At 42.4% G+C, this 21,565-nt stretch overlaps 1 protein-coding gene across 3 annotated transcripts in view; it reads left to right on the top strand.

Moving 5' to 3' along the window:
* The window catches only part of LOC106574413 (E3 ubiquitin-protein ligase Midline-1), an 80,897-nt gene that overhangs the window by 46,963 nt on the left and 12,369 nt on the right, over positions 1-21,565 (top strand). For all 3 annotated transcript variants that reach the window (XM_082962862.1, XM_014150288.3, XM_014150287.3), the window contains exon 2: positions 5,038-5,809. In XM_082962862.1, the coding sequence (XP_082818988.1) occupies positions 5,096-5,809 (714 nt within the window). In that variant the 5' untranslated portion in view covers positions 5,038-5,095. The remainder of the gene's footprint in view (positions 1-5,037; positions 5,810-21,565) is intronic.

Genomic DNA, 21,565 nt, shown 5'->3' with positions numbered 1-21,565 from the left:
AATGGAATAGAAAACAGGTGGAAATGATAGGCAATTAGCAAGACACCCCCAATAAAGGAGAGGTTCTGCAGGTGGTGACCACAGACCACTTCTCAGTTCCTATGCTTCCTGGCTGATGTTTTGGTCACTTTTGAATGCTGGCGGTGCTTTCACTCTAGTGGTAGCATGAGACGGAGTCTACAACCCACACAAGTGGCTCAGGTAATGCAGCTCTTCCAGGATGGCACATCAATGCGAGCTGTGGCAAGAAGGTTTGCCTTATCTGTCAGCGTAGTGTCCAGAGCATGGATGCGCTACCAGGAGACAGGCCAGTACATCAGGAGACGTGGAGGAGGCCGTAGGAGGGCAACAACCCAGCAGCAGGACTGCTACCTCCGCCTTTGTGCAAGGAGGAGCAGGAGGAGCACTGCCAGAGCCCTGCAAAATGACCTCCAGCAGGCCACAAATGTGCATGTGTCTGCTCAAACGGTCAGAAACAGACTCCATGAGGGTGGTATGAGGGCCCGACGTCCACAGGTGGGGGTTGTGCTTACAGCCCAACACCGTGCAGGACGTTTGGCATTTGCCAGAGAACACCAAGATTGGCAAATTCACCACTGGCGCCCTGTGCTCTTCACAGATGAAAGCAGGTTCACACTGAGCACATGTAACAGACGTGACAGAGTCTGGAGACGCCGTGGAGAACGTTCTTCTGCTTGCAACATCCTCCAGCATGACCGGTTTGGCGGTGGGTCAGTCATGGTGTGGGGTGGCATTTCTTTGGGGGGCTGCACAGCCCTCCATGTGCTCGCCAGAGGTAGCCTGACTGCCATTAGGTACCGAGATGAGATCCTCAGACCCCTTGTGAGACCATATGCTGGGTCGGTTGGCCCTGGGTTCCTCCTAATGCAAGACAATGCTAGACCTCATGTGGCTGGAGTGTGTCAGCAGTTCCTGCAAGAGGAAGGCATTGATGCTATGGACTGGCCCGCCCGTTCCCCAGACCTGAATCCAATTGAGCACATCTGGGACGTCATGTCTCGCTCCATCCACCAACGCCACGTTGCACCACAGACTGTCCAGGAGTTGGCGGATGCTTTAGTCCAGGTCTGGGAGGAGATCCCTCAGGAGACCATCCGCCACCTCATCAGGAGCATGCCCAGGCATTGTAGGGAGGTCACACAGGCACTACTGAGCCTCATTTTGACTTGTTTTAAGGACATTACATCAAAGTTGGATCAGCCTGTAGTGTGGTTTTCCACTTTAATTTTGAGTGTGACTCCAAATCCAGACCTCCATGGGTTGATATGTTGGATTTCCATTGATTATTTGTGTGTGATTTTGTTGTCAGCACATTCAACTATGTAAAGAAAAAAGTATTTAATAAGATTATTTCATTCATTCAGATCTAGGATGTGTTATTTTAGTGTTCCCTTTATTTTTTTGAGCAGTTTTTGAGCAGTGTATATGTATGTATATATGTATATATATATGTATATATGTATGTGTGTGTAAAACTATATATATATATATATATATATATATATATATATATATAACTAATGTCATGCAATTCTACACATTATGCCATGTTAATATGATATTAGAGTGAGAGTGCAAAACAAAATCAAAGGGGGACCCCTGGAGGTCAGGGCCCTGGCCACGATAACTAAAAGTTTAGATAGCTGGCTAGACTAACTTACCAATCCAAAAATTGTTAGCTGACAAGGTACATTGAGTGACTGACAGTGACTGACATAACAAGAGAAAAACTGCTGATGCACAACCAAATTTCAAAACTGCACCATGTATTCTACTATTGTAACTCTCAACAGTAAGTTGACCCCCCCCCCCCCCCCCCCCTCATACTTTAAAAAAGGTTGCTCTAAATGTTACTTAGGACCATATAACTTACTCACAGTTAAGGCAAATGTAGCTGAAAGTGATAAAGTTGCCTTACCGGTAAATCAAATGGTTAGGTTTCAACTTGGTATGAAGATAGTGTAGCCTCTTCTTCACTGGTCATATTTCAGTCTGGCTATGGCCTAGCTGAGTGTCAGTCTGAGTCTCCATTCTTTGTACCTGTCCCAACCTAGCTGCAATTGCCAAACAAGCCACATTTAACTTTCTCAACCAAAACCTGCCTGATGCACCATTTTAGTTACAACAGAAAGGGTTAATGCCATGAATGTTACCAAATGGAGAGTACTGTAATTCAGCTTGTGACTCTCTCTCACTCTATCAGGCATATCAGCACACTAACATAACTCCACACAGTATTTTATTGATCTTAAAGGTTCAGGCTCTGTTCAACTACTAACCCTTGTTAGGCCCTTTGGGAAGGTCATCACAGTCTATTTTTCACAGAGGTCAATAGGAAGAAGAGTCCAAGACTAGTGTCTAAACCCATTACATGTCATAGAACTTTACGCAAATATTGTTTTACATATCTGTACGTGTACCCCCCCAGTGTACACAATGTGTTTTTCTCAGATCTGAAATTCACACAGTATTTTAATGACACGCGTTACATTGGTTATTCTTCTGACACCTATCCCTGCCCGATTTCTCATTGGACCACGGCTATAAACGAGCAGAAGGGAGAGAGAAGACAATACCCTCTCCCTCACCCCCTCTCTGCCCCTCTCCTCTCTTCTCTTCTCTCCCGCCTTCCCTCCCGCACCTCCACTGTGAGGTCCGACAGACTGCAGTGTCACTTTTTTTGTGTGAAGTGGGATTTGTCCACAGAGCTAACCGCTCTAGTGAACCGCTCTCTCTCTCGCTAACTTTCCTGGAATTGTCGGGACAACTCTGTCCTTTCCTGTTGTGCCTCTGTGGCTCCTGTGAAACTCCTGTGAAACGCTGGTCGGCAGCCACACTAGACGACTCTGCATATTCAGTGTGTGCGTGAGGAGGATAAGGGATAAGCAGGCAGCAGAGCGATGCCTGCTGTGGACCGGTGTTCCACCCTGCTGTGTCTCCATGCTCAGGGCTCTGTCCTCTGAGCTCCCTGCTGCCTGTGTTTCTGATTCGGGCTCTTCAGCGTCTGTAGCATCGTCCTCCTCCTCAGCAGAGATGTCTGCGATGCTGAGTGCACGGGAGCGAGATCCATCGGTGGGTACTGAGTGGGTAGGCTAAGAGGGGATCCGCGTGCTAAGGAAGGGCAAAGACCATGGCAAAGTCTGACGGGGGCTCCACTTCATATCAAATCAAATTGTATTGGTCACATACACGTGTTCAGCAGATGTTATTGCGGGTGTAGCGAAATGCTTGTGTTTTTAGCTCCGACACTGCAGTAATATCTAACAGTTTCACAACATATACACACAAATCGAAGTAAAGGAATGGAATTAAGAATATATAAATATATGGACAAGCAATGTCAGAGTGGCATAGACTAAGATACAGTAGAATAGAATAGAATACATACAAGATGAGTAATGTAAAATATGTAAACATTATTAAAGTGACTAGTATTGCATTTATTAAAGTTCTTACTTGTTTTGGACTTTTACCAGAGGAATATATTCAGCTGTTTCATGGTTTATCTGGTGCTATTAGGTTGAGGGCAGACACTTTGACATGCCGTCGCATACTTTAATGGCATACACCGAAGTCAAGGGACCGATGTCGTCGCTGAGTTCAGGGAAACGATTGGGTCACTGCAGTTGTCTCTGTGATAGCGAAGTCATTGTTACTACGGTGCGTGCTAAATGGATTTATTCAGTTCTGTATCAGTTCAATTAACGTAGGCAAGTTTGGTGTACGTGTTTCAAACTTGTGACTTATTACACAATGTATGATCCTTAATAATGAATGTGTTTGGTCACTACAGCTTCTGTCCGATGCCCGAAGGTTTAAGCATTCTACAGTTGACATTCAGTGAACTCACTGTCCCTGATCAGAGGAATTCAGAGACCATTCCATACTAAATAAGAAGATTTGTGTCTGTCACAGTTTCGCAGGGGTAGGGGAGTGGCGTTGCTTAGCAGTCTAGTCCCACTTGGAACTAGGTCAGAGAGATGTATAGTACCGTATTTGCTGGACACACAAGTACAGAAAACAGTGACATCTGTTGAAAATGCTGCACTCAGGGACATCCCTGGAAAAACGGCTTTATTAGAGGACGGATTATTCTCTGACTTTGAAGGTTTATTCACTTATTGGCACTACACTTTGAAAAAGGGTTCAAATTGAACCGTTCAATTTTATCAGGTCAGCATTACCATGGTCAAGTAAAATCACATAATGGTTTTGGGTAGCTGTAAAATCATGATATTTCCTGGTAGAGAGGTTCTGTTTCCTGTGCTCTGCTCAGCATCAGTTTATTGAAAATAATTTGCCCCTTGCTGTACTCAGCCAACCTGAAGTCTGAGGGTACATTTTCACTGCCGCAGGATTGAGAGAAGGGCATGACGTCGGGAGAGTATTGGCACCGGCCACCTCAGACAATGGCATGAGTGTTTAGTTGACCTGTCTAGACAGCATTGTGGGGGAGCACATTTCAGTTCTCTGTTCTGATGAGTGATTATCTGCATTCAGAATCAATTGGGGATTAGATAACCCACCTGGAGGTCTACAAAAATGATATACAAATGTATATTGCCAAATGTATTGAGTTGTGTAACCAGGTTTTCGGGTAGAAGTTAAAAACATCCCTCCTTATTGGTTTTGACAAGGGTTCTGAATCACCATCAGTCAACGTGTTACAGCTTGCCATTACGGAGACAGATGTTTAACATAAATTGTACTCCTGTCCTCTGTTTATTAACATTAGACAATTAAGACAAATAAATAAAGGAAACACAAAATAACAGAAGAAACTTTTGCTTTGTAATTTCTATGACCTCAACTTATTTAGCATCACACATATATTGTGGATATTTTAAACAATACAAGCTCTGATAGGTCAATACTCCACGTTTTTGTTGAATTCATTTTCATTGAAGTACGGAACGTGATGACAATGGAAATGATCAGTCAACTTTAGATAATCATTCACGTGTATTTATCTGAACGGTTAATTTCACCCCAAACTCTTTCTGTCCACCTCTCCAGATAGCTGAGCAGTTAACCTGGATTTCGCTGACACCGCGCCTGAGTTCTGCTTGAGAGGATGGACGCGCTGGAGTCAGAGCTGACTTGCCCAATCTGCCTCGAGCTCTTTGAGGACCCACTCCTTCTGCCCTGTGCCCACAGCCTGTGCTTCGGCTGCGCCCATCGCATCCTGATATCCCACTGCGCCTCTAACGAGCCCGTCCAGTCCATCGGAGCATTCCAGTGCCCCACCTGCCGCTATGTCATCTCTCTCAGTCCGCAGCGTGGCCTAGAAGGACTGAAACGCAACGTCACCCTCCAGAACATAATCGACCGCGTCCAGAGGGCCGCCTCCTCCGGCCCCCTGGCCCTGCTGCCCCACAGCGGGCCCAACTCCCCTAGTGAGGACGCCGGGCGATTCGCCCTGGCACTGGTCCCTGCCTCCACCGCCATGACCAGCCCCGGAACGCCGCCCAGCCACGTGCAGTGCCAGTTCTGCGAGCAGGACCCGCCGCAGGATGCCGTCAAGACGTGTGTGACGTGCGAGGTGTCATACTGCGACGAGTGCCTGCGCGCCACGCACCCCAACAAGAAGCCCTTCACGGGCCACCGTCTGATCGAGCCCATGTCGGACTGCCACCTGCGGGGGCTGCAGTGCCTGGAGCACGAGGAGGAGAAAGTGAACATGTATTGCGTCACCGACGAACAGCTCATCTGCTCGTTGTGCAAACTGGTGGGAAGACACCGAGACCACCAGGTGGCGGCCTTGAGCGACCGCTACGAGAAACTCAAGGTAAGGGATGACTTTTTGAATGTATGCATGAACCTGGTCGCTATGCTCTGCTGGTGGACATGTTGTTTTCAGGAGGGGAGGCATCAGAACTGCTGTGGATAATCTGTGTGACGGGGTAAAGAATTAAAAGCGAGATGTGAGGAGCTGCGGAAAGCTGTGTGTGAAGTGAAAAGAGTGAGAAAGTGAGATGCCTTATTGTGCACCCGTAATCGTAGGTGTGACTTTGTAAGTGCAATGTTGTGGTGAAGAAACACAGCTACCATATTTTGTTTTGAGTGCACTATAATCCTCACTAACTATGTAGCCTAGATTTCCAACAAAAATGATGTTATCTTTTTGTTTCATCATTAGCGGAGCGTCCTAATCATATAATTAGTACAAGTACTGCACCGCCCCAAAATGCCAAGAGGGTCTCTCTGCATCTCTCCTGTGCAGGCAGTGTGAAAATAGGGGCTCATTAATGATGGGGAAGATGGCTGCCTCCAGAAGGTTGAGGTTAAACAGTGGTAATCGTTCTGTTTGGTGGGGGTTGGTTTAATTGAGTGTGACTGGTAGGTCGTGTTAGAGGCTGTTAGGGAGGGCCCACTGGGAGATGGCCTGGTATTACCCCCTCTCTGCGGGACAAATTAAGACAAGAGTTTGATTTGTGAGAAGGCCATGTGTGATCACTGATTTTCAGTTTGGCATCTTTTGCAATCTGGTCCATCTCTCATGTGTATGTTAAGGGGTCTAGAAAAGTATTCTGATTACAGAAGTAACACATGAAGTCCAAATTGTAACTATTATCAGTGCTTAATTTGTAAATCTGGAGGTTCTGAAACAAAAAGTCAGCGCGAGAGGGGGGTGACCTGGGGGGCTCTGAGCTACCGGAATGCATTATAAAAAAAACTGTTTTATAATAAAGCATTGCATGCATATCATCGTATTTGCCTAGTAGAGCAGTAGAGTAGAGGCACTTGCAGAAGTTGCAAAAATGGGGAAATTTTTTGGAGCCTAGGGTCTGGGAAAAATGTGTCCTTTTATAAAAGCATTTCATGCAATTCTGTCATTTTAAGTGACTGGTGACTTTAGAAAGAATATTTTTTAATACAGCACAAATTATAGAAATTACAGGCTACTTTGACACTGACAAACTGATAATCTGAGATTAATAAAAACTACCTTGTCTTGAATCCATCCAAACGCCTAGGCAGTAGGTGTGTGGAGACGCACAAAGGCTGCGTTTATACAGGCAGCCCAAATCTGATCTTTTTTTTCACTAATTGGTCTTTGACCAATCAGATCAGCTCTGAAAAAGATCTGATGTGATTGGTCAAAAGACCAATTAGTGGGAAAAATATCACAGCCTTATTGTACAATATGAGGACGAAATTATAATCCTAAAAAAGCTTTCCACTTTCACTGACTCACCCAATGATCCACAGCTCACTCACCAGTCATGGACAATGGACAATGAGTTTACTTTGTAAACAATGCTGTTCACTCAACAGGCCTATTTGGAAGTTGATAAAATATGTTGGTGTCCTACAGACAGATTCTCTTTTCAGCAGGAACCATTTACTTTACAAAACATATGTTTCTTGCGATTGTATTTGAAATATTGCGAAAGGTCTGTTTTGGCTGCATGCTATTCGCTGACTGATTTGCAACGCGTTCCTGTGGCCAATCCTTGTGATTGGGCTACACACAATCCACTCATATGCTATTTATTTTAAATAAGCCATTGATCTTCTGTGGCTAAATTATAGACGTATTCCTAGTGTAGTATTCTGAATTATTTCATTTATTTCTGAACAGACAGACAGCAGTAATTCTATTCTTTGGCAAATGTATTTATTTCAATTTCTCAGGGGTGCTGCAGCACCTCCAGCACCCTTCCCGTGGCTATGATTCTAAAAGGAAGTAAATGACGAAGTGCAACGCTGGAGAGGCGATAGTTGCAGGCTCATGTCCGTCAGAGCAAGAGAGACGGGGAGAGATCATAGAAAATGAATATCATTTTAGTTCTGTGAGGGATTCAAGAGTACTTCTCTCTCTCTCTCTTCACAGCAACGGTTACAATTACCAGGCTACAATTATCTTTCCCCTAAAAAAGGTTTATTTTTACATTGCGAACGGTGTAAATAATGTTTCATACCAGGATCGGTAGGCTACCGCATACTGGCAAAACTGAAGGTGCCGGATCCTATTCCGGCAGGATCTGGGCCAAATTAAGCACTGACTATTATGTTCAGTGTGTATTGCAAACAGTGAAAAAAAATGGTCATGCCACGAGAGGTAGGCTACCGGATCCTTGCAGAACTGAGAGGTGCTGGATCCTATTCCGGCAAGATCCAGCTCAAAATCAATTCATATTTTTGTTTATGTGCCAACTACTCAGTCACACGGAAATAGAAAAAAGTGTCAGCTTACTAATATCAATATATGCCTTCTAAGCTACTGTCACAAAACATGCCATTTCATCCTGTGTGTAACAGTACACTGGCTTTTTGATTTTCAAGGAGATGAACCATTGACGGAGGGTTTTTTATTCTACACTACAGTGTCTTTCTGCCTCACTTCTATATTATGTATGCGTTATTAAGGTCAGTGGATCTCCCAATTAGTACACTGAATACTGTCATAGTGGTATACATGCATTTCTCATGGATCTTCTGCGCTTAAAGGGCATTGCACAAATGAGCAAACCAGAGGATACACAATCATGTAAGAATGCAAGGGCCGGTTACCGTTCTGCCGCCCTAGTTGAGTCCAAAAAATGCCGCCCCCCCCCCGCAAAACTAGAATGGGTACCTGGGTGCATGATTATAGACTTACTCTGAGGCTTTGGGGTTCTTGGTTATAACATGGAGATAATTCATGATGCAGTGACAACGCAATACCACATGTAGGCACAGCAATTGTAAAATAAACACATTTCGACCTACTGTAGAGGAAGAACATGCTGATGTATGTCCAGTGATGTCAAATTTGTTTTCGGAGTAATATTCTCAGTGTTGAGAATCATTTACATTTTCCAATTTGACTCCAGTAACAATTAAGCAACGGAATGCAAACATGAGCGTTTCTTAAGTCCAGGTAGTCCCTCTTTGTTTCAGTCAGTTTTCTTCCATTTGGAGCCAAATGAACACAACCTAGGATTGGCTTACAAAGGGTTAATACTCTCACTCTGTGACGGACCTGCATCATAAGGCCTCGTGTTGTAGTCTAATCTCTCTCACTTCACCTTTTGAAAGATTTAAAGATGCGTAGCGTTATGAAAACACTCTTGTAACGGTAGGCGAATCTCGGATGTAGGTCACTACTACCGGAACTCTTTGCACCACACCATGTAAAATTCATACAGTATTGATTTTGATTTTTGCTCATGAAAGAAAACATTAAGGATCATTAAACGTGTACTAATATTAGGCGGAGCTGCCTAACGAGTGAAGGGAAATTACTGTCCTATGATTGCCGTATTTTCAGTGGTGGCAGTGGGCCTCTGTGAAGGGGCTAGGTCATTGTGGCTACACCCTTTCCTTTTGGGAGATAAAATTACCAATCACGGAAACGTACAGAGAGAGGAAATGGTTCAAAATAGCATCAGAGGTCCATGGATCTGGGTCATAGAGGAAGCTCTGATCTAACAATGCAGAATGATGATAAACTTGTAGTAGCTAAGCAAAGACCTTTGACTGTCCTCTGTCTTCCTCCCCTCCCCAATGGCACAGCTCCTGGCTTGGCCACAACTCATCACTTTACTCAGCCCCAGTACAACTTCTTCCTCCACGCCCTGGAGTAATCGAGTCCTACTGTTACACTGTCATGACCCTTTGCCTACAGCCTTGCCCCTGATCTACGACTGGCCATGCAGATGACTTTGTGTCTCAAGGGTCTAGGCCAAGGGACTGACCACAGACAACACAAGCATTGACAAGCGTTATCATGTACAGTATGTTATGCGGCATTATGGCTTGCATTCTCACAACTGGCAGAGTAGTGTCAGGAGAAACGTTACGTTTATCATGAACATATAGTGATATAAATGATTTTGTATACATTTGATGTCAACAAAACTACAAAACTAATGGCACAAAATCACATGGATCCTGCAACTTTCCCACATGGTGTACACATGAAGGCCTGGAGTCCATTAAGTGACAGTAAATAGCTCAAAATTGCTTGCCTTTCTCTGTAAACAAAATCACTGAGTTTATATCAGATAGAAACAGCTTGGGAAAATGAAACAGGAGAAACGGAGAACTGAGGGAGATGAAGAGAAAGTTGACACACGTAAAGGTGCAGAGAACGTAATGGCACACAAACTAATATTGAGACAAGATACACAAGCAAGACAGACACATTAATAATAAAGCAAAATGTGAATTGGCAACATTAGAGAAGTTGATATACAGTCTATGGCTGTTACAACATTCTGTATCCTCTGCTCAACAACCAACAAGATCTTACAGTCTCACTTCAGTATTCAACGTTTGAATAGTGGGGACAAATGTCAAAACTCGACAGCTGTGTTTAGGTATTAATTGCGACTGGTTAAGGTAAGGGTTAAGGCTTGGGATAGGGTTAACCCTGTGAGACCCAAGCATAGGCCTCTGATTATGGGTTAGGGTTTGTAGAAAGTTTGTAGAACAAAGTTGCAAAAATGTACCATCAATGGTAGGAAGAATTTGTGTTAATAAAGAAACTGTAAAATTCTATAAAAAACACATAAAAATGTATCAAAAGCATTGACGTGCTGGCGCATGTCCTGTGGGTCCTGGGGGTATGATCTTTGACCATCTGTAACTTTCTCACTCATCATTACAAGTTCTGTAATCAGAACAAGTCCTCATTTACTACTGCGACCTGGCCAAGAATAAAGCAAAGCAGTTTGACACATCCAACAACACAGAGTTACACATGGAATAAACAAACATACAGTCAATAATACAGTAGAAAAATACAGTGTGTGAAAATGAGGTAAGTTAAGGGAGGTAAGGCAATAAATAGGCCATGGTGGTGAAATAATTACAATATACCAATTAAACATGGGAGTGATTGATGTGCAGAAGATGAATGTGCAAGTAGAGAAACTGGGGTGCAAAGGAGCAAGATAAATAAATAAATATAGTATGGGGATGAGGTAATTGGATGCGCTATATTACAGATGGGCTATGCACAGGTGCAATGATCTGTGAGCTGCTCTGACAGCTGGTGCTTAAAGCTAGTGAGGGAGATATGAGTCTCCAGCTTCAGTGATTTTTGCTGTTTGTTCCAGTCATTGGCAGCAGAGAACTGGAAGGAAAGGCGGCCAAAGGAGGAGTTGGCTTTGGGGGTGACTAGTGAGATGGAGCGCGTGCTACGGGTGGGTGCTGATATGGTGAGACTTAGTAGAGACTTGTAGATGACCTGGAGCCAGTGGGTTTGGCGACGAGTATGAAGCGAGGGCCAGCCAACGAGAGCATACAGGTCTCAATGGTGGGTAGTATATGGGGCTTTGGTGACAAAACGGATGGCACTGTGATAGACTGCATCCAATTTGTTGAGTAGAGTATTGGAGGCTATTTTGTAAATGACATCGCCAAAGTTGAGGATCGGTAGGATGGTCAGTTTTACGAGGGTATGTTTGGCAGCATGAGTGAAGGATGCTTTGTTGCGAAATAGGAAGTCGATTCTAGATTTTATTTTGGATTGGAGATGCTTGATGTGAGTCTGGAAGGAGAGTTTCCAGTCTAACCAGACACCTAGGTATTTGAAGTTGTCAACATATTCTAAGTCAGAACCTTCAAGAGTAGTAATGCTGGATGGGCAGGCAGGTGCGGGCAGTGAACGGTTGAAGAGCATGCATAAACTGCCTGCTACTCAGGCCCAGAAGCTAGGATATGCATATAATGGCTAGATTTGGATAGAAAACACTCTAAAGTTTCTAAAACTGTTAAAATAATGTCTGTGAGTATAACAGAACTGAAATGGCAGGCAAAACCCCGAGGATAAACCATCCCCCCCCAAAAAAACATCATCCTACCACTGATTTCAAAGGCTGGCACTTTTATAATAGGGAGAAATCGTGCCCGATTGCAGTTCCTAGGGCTTCCACTAGATGTCAACAGCCTTTAGAGTTCCAGGCTGGTTTTTGGAAAAATGAGCCAGAAATTGTGCTTTTTCTAGGTGGCTCCCATTTTGGCTGTAGTGTTTCCAAGCGCGTGAATGAGAGCGTGTTCTTAGGTATTTTTCTCCTGTAAAGACAATAACGATTCTCCGTCTTAAATTTTATCGTTTATTTGCGTATTAGGGTACCTAAGGTTTGATTATAAACATTGATTGACTTGTTTGGATACGTTTATTGGTAGCGTTTGGGATTCATTTTGTATGCATTTTGAAGGAGGGAAACCGACTGGATTATTGACTGAAGCGCGCCAGCTAAACTGAGTTTTTATGGATATAAAAAAGGACTTTATCGAACAAAAGGACCATTTTAATGTAACAGGGACCTTTTGGAGTACCAACAGAAGAAGATCTTCAAAGGTAAGGCATATATTATATCGCTATTTCTGACTTTCGTGTCGCAACTCCCTGGTTGAAAATGATTTGTTATGCATTTGTGTGCTGGGCGCTGTCCTCAGATAATTGCATGGTTTGCTTTCGCCGTAAAGCCTTTTTAAAATCTGACACGGTGGCTGGATTAACAACAAGTTAAGCTTAATTTTGATGTATTGCACTTGTGATTTCATGAAAGTTTAATATTTATAGTATTTAATTTGAATTTGGCGCTCTGCAATTTCACGCTAGCGTCCCACTAATCCGCAAGACGTTAATTGAAATGCATTCCAGGTGAGTACCTCATGAAGCTGGTTGAGAGAATGCCGTGAGTGTGCAAAGATGTCATCAGGGCAAAGGGTGACTACTTTGAAGAATATGAGTTGTTTTGTGTTGTTTAACACTTTTTTTGGTTACTACATGATTCCACATGTGTTATTTCATAGTTTGATGTCTTCGCTATTATTCTACAATATAGAAAATTAAAAAAATTAAGAAAAACTTTTGAATGAGTAGGTGTTCTCAAACTTGTAGGTTCCAAACTCTGTTTTAGACGATACTGACATTATGACCAAAATTATTCTATTTACACTTTGTAGTAGGTGTGTCCAAACTTTTGACTGGTACTGTATATATATATATATATATATATATATATATATATATATATATATATATATATATATATATATATATATATATATATTACATAATCACTACATCTTAGAGAAGACAGCAAAAAATGGCTCAAGTCATGTACTTTCATTGATGGCTACCAACATATGCTTTTATTTGGTGACCATTGTAGTCTCAGTCGAGTGGACAGGTTTCTAATGTTTCAGAGGCTACTAATGCCAAAGTAATCATGCTGACACACAACAAATGCTACAAAAAGATAAATATGGGTCTAAGGAAATGCATATAGTGTTTGACATAATTTTTTAGTTTAGGACCTTTATATGATGCGATATAGGTAGCGTTGCATTTTTGCAACTGTGGGTCTAAAAGGGATAAAACTGAAAAAACGAAACGGTTAAGTTTAGGCATTAATTCCGACTGTTTAAGGTAAGGGTTAAGGTTTGGGATAGGGTTAAAACATACAAAATACAAAAGAGTGCCTAGCACTAGGATTCAAACCTCGATCCTCGGAGCCGTAGCTTGCGGCTCAAGCCCATCCTCTATCCTAATCCACAACGCCCTATCAAGCGGCGAGCCTACTAGATGGTAATAGGTGCTCACATTGCCCCTAGTGGATGGTATCCAAGGCATCTCCCGACGTCCTGGGAACCTGGACAAACGTTGAATACTGAAGTGGATCTGGTGTGACCTGGCTGCAACAACAGCGCTAGAGGGAGTTGTGATGTGTGATGACCCGGTAGACATTTTTCAGAGGATTAAACTGCTTGTTCAGGGACACCCGGACACAGAGTGAGCAGGAAAACAACGTCCCACCTGCCTATGTGGAAAGAGACAGTGGTGTAGCAACAGTATAGGATAATCGGTCTACTCCCATGACATCACTGCCTGAGGCTAACTATGTCTAACATCACTGCATGTCAGTCAATACCACACGCAGTGAGTTAAAACAGGGATAAAGAATATTTCTTGTTGTTATTCCGAACAGAAGCCTGTTGCTCAGAGACATCTGGTATTGTGTTATGTAATATTGGGGAATGGGCACTGACATGATAGGACATGTAGTTCTTGTCTGCTAGCTTAAATTATTTTTTCAAATCAGAGTCTGACCAGCAAATCCAGGTATGTGCTTGCAGGTAATTAAATACCAGGCAAAGCACAACAACCAGCCTAGTTGCCCTCGTATAGAGGATGCAGAAGAAGTTATGTCACACGCCATGTTTTATCAGTGACCTTGTTTACAGTATAAAAGGTACAGGACCTGACGCACCATAGCAATGATTCATTCATTTTACTCAGGGGTGTGAAGAGGGTAGGCCTCCTAGGACTCACGCATCTTAGGGGGATGCTTTAGTGGGATGCTCACTTCGGACTATGGGAGAAGGAGAAAAGGGCAAAGTCGTGATCCTGGTACTCCTGAGTCACGCCATTCACAAAGGCAAACATTGGGGTAGAAATTGACACCCCAAAAGGTTCATACTTACAAATATATAACAATTTTGTTATTTCCAAGCCACACATACATTATAGGTTGACCTTTGCATTAAGATAAAAACAGCCTTGCCTGTCCTCAGCTCTCTTTTTGCTATGATAGTGTAAAAAAATTTGTGTTTTAGATGCCTTTGGTGTTTCCTCCAATATAGATAGGATCAGATATTGAATAGTAAACGTTTTTCCCTAATAGTAAAGGGTTCTTACAGGGATCTTGGAAGGTCAAGTAGCAAGAAGCCATTGAAAGCTTGGTTAGTGGTAGCTTTCTCTTGATTAGATACAGATGTTGAAGGAAAGACGTTGGAATGTATTTCCTTTGTAGAACTCCCTGCAACTGCCTTCAACGTCATCTGACCACACTCAGGAGTAGCCCACTTTTTTTTACAGAACTGTATTTAAATCTCAAAAGTTTCCATATACCCTTCCACTAATGACCAGGGATTTCTCCCAGTTTGAAATGTTAACTACTGAAATGTGGCTAGTGATATTCCGCAATGAAGAGAACTTGTGTATTTGGTAAATGGATACAGTAGGCTGTCATTTCATACACTACATTATCTCCTGCTGAGAGAACATTCAAAAGAGAAACTGACTATAAGGATTTAGGTATTCCATCCGTTTTATTGACATTTTGGTTTTTAAAAACACACAATTTGAAATATCTATAAATAGGACAATTGTATTGAGTTTAAGTTCAACCATGTTTAAAAAAAATTAAAATGTTTTATCTTTATTTAACCAGGTAAGCTAGTTGAGAACAAGTTCTCATTTACAACTGCGACCTGGCCAAGACAAAGCAAAGCAGTGCGGTACAAACAACAACACAGAGTTACACATGGAATAAACAAACATAGTCAATAACACAATAGAAAAAAAGGAAAGTCTATATACAGTGTGTGCAAATGGCGTGAGGAGGTAAGGCAATAAATACGCCATAGTAGCGAAGTAATTACAATTTAGAAAATTAACACTGGAGTGATAGATGAGCAGATGGTGATGTGCAAGTAGAAATACTGGTGTGCAAAATAGCAGAAAAGTAAATAAAAACAATATGGGCATGAGGTAGATAGATTGGGTGGGCTTTTTACAGATGGGCTATGTACAGCTGCAGCGATCGGTTAGCTGCTCAGATACCTGATGTTTAAAGTTAGTTATTGGCAGCAGAGAACTGGAAGGAAAGGCGGCCAAATGAGGAATTGGCTTTGGGGATGACCAGTGAGATATACCTGCTGGAGCGCGTGCTACGGGTCGGTGTTGTAATCATGACCAGTGAGCTGAGATAAGGCGAAGCTTTACCTAGCATAGACTTATAGATGACCTGGAGCCAGTGGGTCTGGCAACGAATATGTAGCCAGGGCCAGCCGACTAGAGCATACAGGTCACAGTGGTAGGTGGTATAAGGGGCTTTGGTGACAAAATGGATGGCACTGTGATAGACTGCATCCAGTTTGCTGAGTAGAGTATTGGAGGCTATTTTGTAAATGACATCGCCAAAGTCGAGGATCGGTAGGATGGTCAGATTTACAAGGGTATGTTTGGAGGCGTGAGTGAAGGAGGCTATGTTGCGAAATAGGAAGCCGATTCTAGATTTAATTTTGGATTGGAGATGTTTAATATGAGTCTGGAAGGAGAGTTTACAGTCTAGACAGAGACCTAGGTATTTGTAGTTGTCTACATATTCTAAGTCAGAACCGTCCAGAGTAGTGATGCTAGTCGGGCGGGCGGGTGCGGGCAGAGAACGGTTGAAAAGCATGCATTTGGTTTTACTAGCATTTAAGAGCAGTTGGAGGCCACGGAAGGAGTATTGTATGGCATTGAAGCTCATCTGGAGGTTGGTTAACACAGTATCCAAAGAAGGGCCAGATGTATACAGAATGGGGTCATCTGCGTAGAGGTGGATCAGGGAATCACCCGCAGCAAGAGCGACATCGTTGATATATACAGAGAAAAGAGTCGGCCCGAGAATTGAACCCTGTGGTACCCCCATATAGACTGCCAGAGGTCCGGAGAACAGGCCCTCCGATTTGACACACTGAACTCTGTCTGAGAAGTAGTTGGTGAACCAGGCGAGGCAGTCATTTGAGAAACCAAGGCTGTTGAGTCTGCCGATAAGAATACGGTGAATAGAAATCCAAGGCTTAAAAACAAAGGTATCCATGTATGCCGATGACTCAAGTTTTATGTTAAGTCCGCAAGCTAGATCCCTGCAATGTCTCATTAAAGATCTAGATAACTTTTCTGTACTCTCTGGACTAAAACCTAATTATGATAAGTGTACAATATTACGTATTGGATCCTTAAAAAATACAACTTTTACATTACCTTGCAGCTTATCTATAAAATGGGCTGATGGTGAAGTAGACATACTCGGTATTCATATTACAAAAGATATAAATATGCTCTCCACAATGAATTTCAATAGAAAACTTGTAAAATAGACAAGATCCTGCAACCAGGTAAAGGTAAATACCTGTCTATTTATGGAAAAATTGCCGTGATTAACTCCTTAGTCATATCTCAGTTTACTTACTTACTTACTTATGGCGCTGCCTACTCCTGATGATTTATTTTTCAAATCATATGAGCAAAAAATATTTCGCTTTATCTGGGACACTAAACCAGACAAAATAAAACGAGCCTATCTATATAATGAATATGAATTGGGTGGGTTGAGATTATTAAATATAAAAGCACTAAACCTCTCTCTAAAAGATTCACTCATTCAAAAGTTTTATTTGAACCCTAAATGGTTCTCATGTAGATTAATAAGAAAAGCTCATCCATTGATTAAAAATGGCCTTTTTGCCTTTGTGCAGATTGCCATGTCTCATTTTCGATTAACTGAAAATGATACTTTTTTCAAAGTATCTGTCTTTTTCAAACAAGCATTGCAGAGCTGGCTACAATTTCAATTTCATCCCCCTGAAAAGATAGAACAAATATTACAACAAATATTATGGCTGAACTCAAATGTGCTGGTTGATAAAATACCTGTATTTATGGGAAAGTTGTTTGAAAAGGGTATTTTGTTCTTAAATTATATTGTAAATTGTAATGGTAGAGTTATGTCCTTCATGGAGTTATCAGAATTGTACGGGAAGGTCTGCTCAATCCAAGAGTACAACCAATTGATCACAGCATTGCCCCAAAAATGGAGGAGGTGGGTGGCAGCGGGAGGAGGTAGGGAACTGGTCTGTCTTCCCAATATAAAGGATCAAAACTGGCGGAGGAATAAAAATAGCATAAATAGGAAAGTATACCAGTTTCATTTGAGGACCAGGATGTTGACAATTGTGCCATACAGATTGCTAAATAGCTGGGAAGAGATTTTTGATGTACCGATTCCATGATACAGGGTGTATGAGTTGATATATAAAACAAAGCAAGATTCAAGACTTCGTGCTTTTCAGCTAAAATTATTATACAGAATTCTTGTCAACAAAAAAATGTTGAATATTTGGGGCATAAAATCATCGAAGCTCTGCAGATTTTGTTGTGAGGATACAGAATCAATAGACCATTTATTTTGGTATTGCCCTCAGGTAGCCTGTTTCTGGTCTCAGGTTCAGAAATGGCTGAAAATGCATAGCATTGATCTAAAATTGACCCGAGAAATAGTACTGTTAGGATATCTGGAGAGACCGGGTCAGTCAATTACTAATATACTAATACTCTTAGTAAAAGTATTTATCTTCAACACACAATCTGTAGATTCTATACGATTGAAATTGTATTGAGATTGAAATTGTATGTTAAGCATCATAGCATAGTTGAAAGATATGTGTTGCGTAGAAACACGAAGTGGGTGGCCAGCAGAGATAGATGGGATGGGCTGAGGGAAGCTGAGGGTTGGTATGTGGAATTGGAGACAAGTGGGAGTGGAGTTGCTGTGTGAGAGAGAGAGAATGATGGTCAAAAGATAAAGGAGAAAAAAAGTCAATAAAACCTAATAAAAGTACATTTGAATGACACTAAGTGGCAGTGTTTTTACAACTAATGTCGGTTTGCCTGAAGCTGATGCCGTGCAGTTGTTGGTACACATGCATATACGCACACTCTCATTCAAATAAACATACAAGAACACACACATACATGCACACGAACATATAAAGTAGGCATTGCTGTTATGATTTCAGTTGTCCTTGATGTCCTTTGTTTTAAATGTATTATTTTGTTTTATTTATTTTTGCATTGTTGTTTGCTGTTTTCTTCTGTCTTTTCCTTTTTTCTCTTTAGTTCATTCTCTTGGTTGTTGGTGCATTGGGTTCTTGGGGGTGGGGAATGGAATGAATTGTTTGTTTTTTTTAGTTTGTTTTCTTCCTGGGGGGGGACTGTGGTAGGGGTCTCGAATGGTTGAGGGACAGCTATTGGGGAACTGTGGGGGGATCTTGGAGGTTTCTGGTTTCACAAGATTGTGATCATGAAAAAGGAAACTATGACATATATTTTATATCACTGTCAAGCATACACACTCACACATAAGGATGGCTCTGTTGCGGAAAGACTGATACATGTTTGATAGTGTCTTGGTGCTGTATTGTTTGTCCCTCATGTTCTAATACTTTAATGTTACCCCTTCCTTGTGTTTTCTGTAATAAATAATAAAACATTTAAAAAAGAATACGGTGATTGACAGAGTCAAAAGCCTTGGCCAGGTCGATGAAGATGGCTGCACAGTACTGTCTTTTATCGATGGCGGTTATGATATCGTTTATTACCTTGAGCGTGGCTGAGGTGCACCCATGACCAGCTCAAAAACCGGATTGCACAGCGGAGAAGGTACGGGGGGATTCTAAATGGTCAGTGATCTGTTTATTAACTTGGCTTTCGAAGACTTTAGAAAGGCAGGGCAGGATGGATATAGGTCTATAACAGTTTGGGTCTAGAGTGTCACCCCCTTTGAAGAGGGGGATGACCGCGGCAGCTTTCCAATCTTTAGGAATCTCAGACGATTCAAAAGAGAGGTTGAACAGACTGGTAATAGGGGTTGCAACAATGGCGGAGGATAATTTTAGAAAGAGAGGGTCCACATTGTCTAGCCCGGCTGATTTGTAGGGGTGCAGGTTTTGCAGCTCTTTCAGAACATCTGCTATCTGGATTTGGGTGAAGGAGAAGCTGGGGAGGCTTGGGCAAGTAGCGGTGGGGGGTGCGGAGCTGTTGGCCAGGGTTGGGGTAGCCAGGAGGAAAGCATGGCCAGCCGTAGAGAAATGCTTATTGAAATTCTCGATTATCGTGGATTTCTCGGTGGTGACAGTGTTATCTAGCCTCTGTACAGTGGGCAGCTGGGAGGAGGTGCTCTTATTCTCCATGGACTTTACAGTGTCCCAAATCTTTTTGGAGTTAGAGCTACAGGATGCAAATTTATGTTTGAAAAAGCTAGCCTTTGCTTTCCTGACTGACTGCGTGTATTGGTTCCTGACTTCCCTGAAAAGTTGCATATCGCGGGGACTATTTGATGCTAGTGCAGTCCGCCACAGGATGTTTTTGTGCTGGTCGAGGGCAGTCAGGTCTGGAGTGAACCAAGGGTTATATCTGTTCTTAGTTCTACATTTTTTGAAAGGGGCATGCTTATTTAAGATGGTGAGCAAATTACTTTTAAAGAACGACCAGGCATCCTCGACTGATGGGATGAGAACAGCAGAGGTGTATTTGGAGGGAAAGTTGGTCAGGATAATATCTATGAGGGTGCCCATGTTTATGGATTTAGGGTTGTACCTGGTGGGTTCCTTGATAATTTGTGTGAGATTCAGGGCATCTAGCTTAGATTGTAGTACTGCCGGGGTTTTAAGCATATCCCAGTTTACGTCACCTAACAGAACGAACTCTGAAGATATGTCTCCTGCCTAATATGAGTCTTTCCTTTTACCACCATAGACATTTCTTTACTCCATACAGCCAAAGGTCTTTCAACAGAGGTCTTATCCACATGATTTATCTCTCAGTGAATCTCATTTACTCTATCAACACATTTACAGACAACAGGTTTGGATCACCCCAACATTGTCCTACATTATTAATTGTCCAATAGTTGATATGTAACAGATGCTTCTTTCACATTTCTTCTGATACTCTGATTCATTCTGACCTCCTACTAGGTGAATAAGAAGAAAATACATAATAAATATCCTCCTCAACCAGAGCTTGTGTCCACTTTAAACTCAGTGAGTTGAGACTATGGGCTATAAATACATGAGATCAAGAGTAATTTCTCCTGACCCTAATACAAATTTACAACAGGGATATTTTAATTAATCTTCTCAGGAATGTGGGGGACAAATTCCATTGTATTAACGTCAATTTCAATCGGCCATTAGATTGAACACGCTGAGGAGAACATAATGGAGGGAGTCACATGGGGCATACTGTTTGACCCCTTAGTTGGTGACTGAACTACGGTTTTGGTTTTCAGTGATACCTATTCAATATGTCCATTCAAGCAAGAAGACATGCTAGTAGCCCTTGTAGTATTGCTGTTTTCTTCCATGGGTTCAGTTATTTTTACATCCCCGTTGATCATGCCATCCCCTATGGTCCTTAATGTGTTTTTTTTGTATGTCATCGTCGTATTAAGGCCATCCATTAGACTGGTATGTCCCCCCACCCTTATTCTCCTGCCTGGCTCGTCTGTTGTTTACGCTGTTTGCCCATGGGGCAACTCCATTTAATCCCTACTGAACATCACATTGTGGCTTAATATGGTCGGTTTGGCAATAATACAATCGAATGAATGAAATAAAGAAGACAGATTTTTTTTCTGGACAGAATCGGAAGGGGGAAAAGGGGAAAAAACGTCAGGAAGAACAGCTTACATAAAGACTCTTTGATAGGTAGATGGGCTGTCAGAGGAGCTTTTGATGCTTCATTTGCCGGTCGGAGGGTTTATGCATGACGTTTTTTTCCCCGGAGTGGCTCAGGCTCTGGCTCAGGCTCTGCCAGTCGTGTTAGGCTGTGAGTCCAGCTCAGAGACTGACTGACCGGGATGAGGCGGTATCGGGACGAGGGACAGGGGCAGCGCCCGGAGGTTCGTGTCCAAATTGTCCAAAAGCAAATGTGACAACTGTGGATGAGATTTTGGAAGGGGAAGGAGGGAGGAGGAGGAGGAGGAGAGGG

Source organism: Salmo salar, chromosome 16, assembly GCF_965601325.2.
Source record: "Salmo salar chromosome 16, fSalSal1, whole genome shotgun sequence".
NCBI lineage: Eukaryota > Metazoa > Chordata > Actinopteri > Salmoniformes > Salmonidae > Salmo > Salmo salar.
This window is presented reverse-complemented; position numbering and strand designations above follow the sequence as displayed.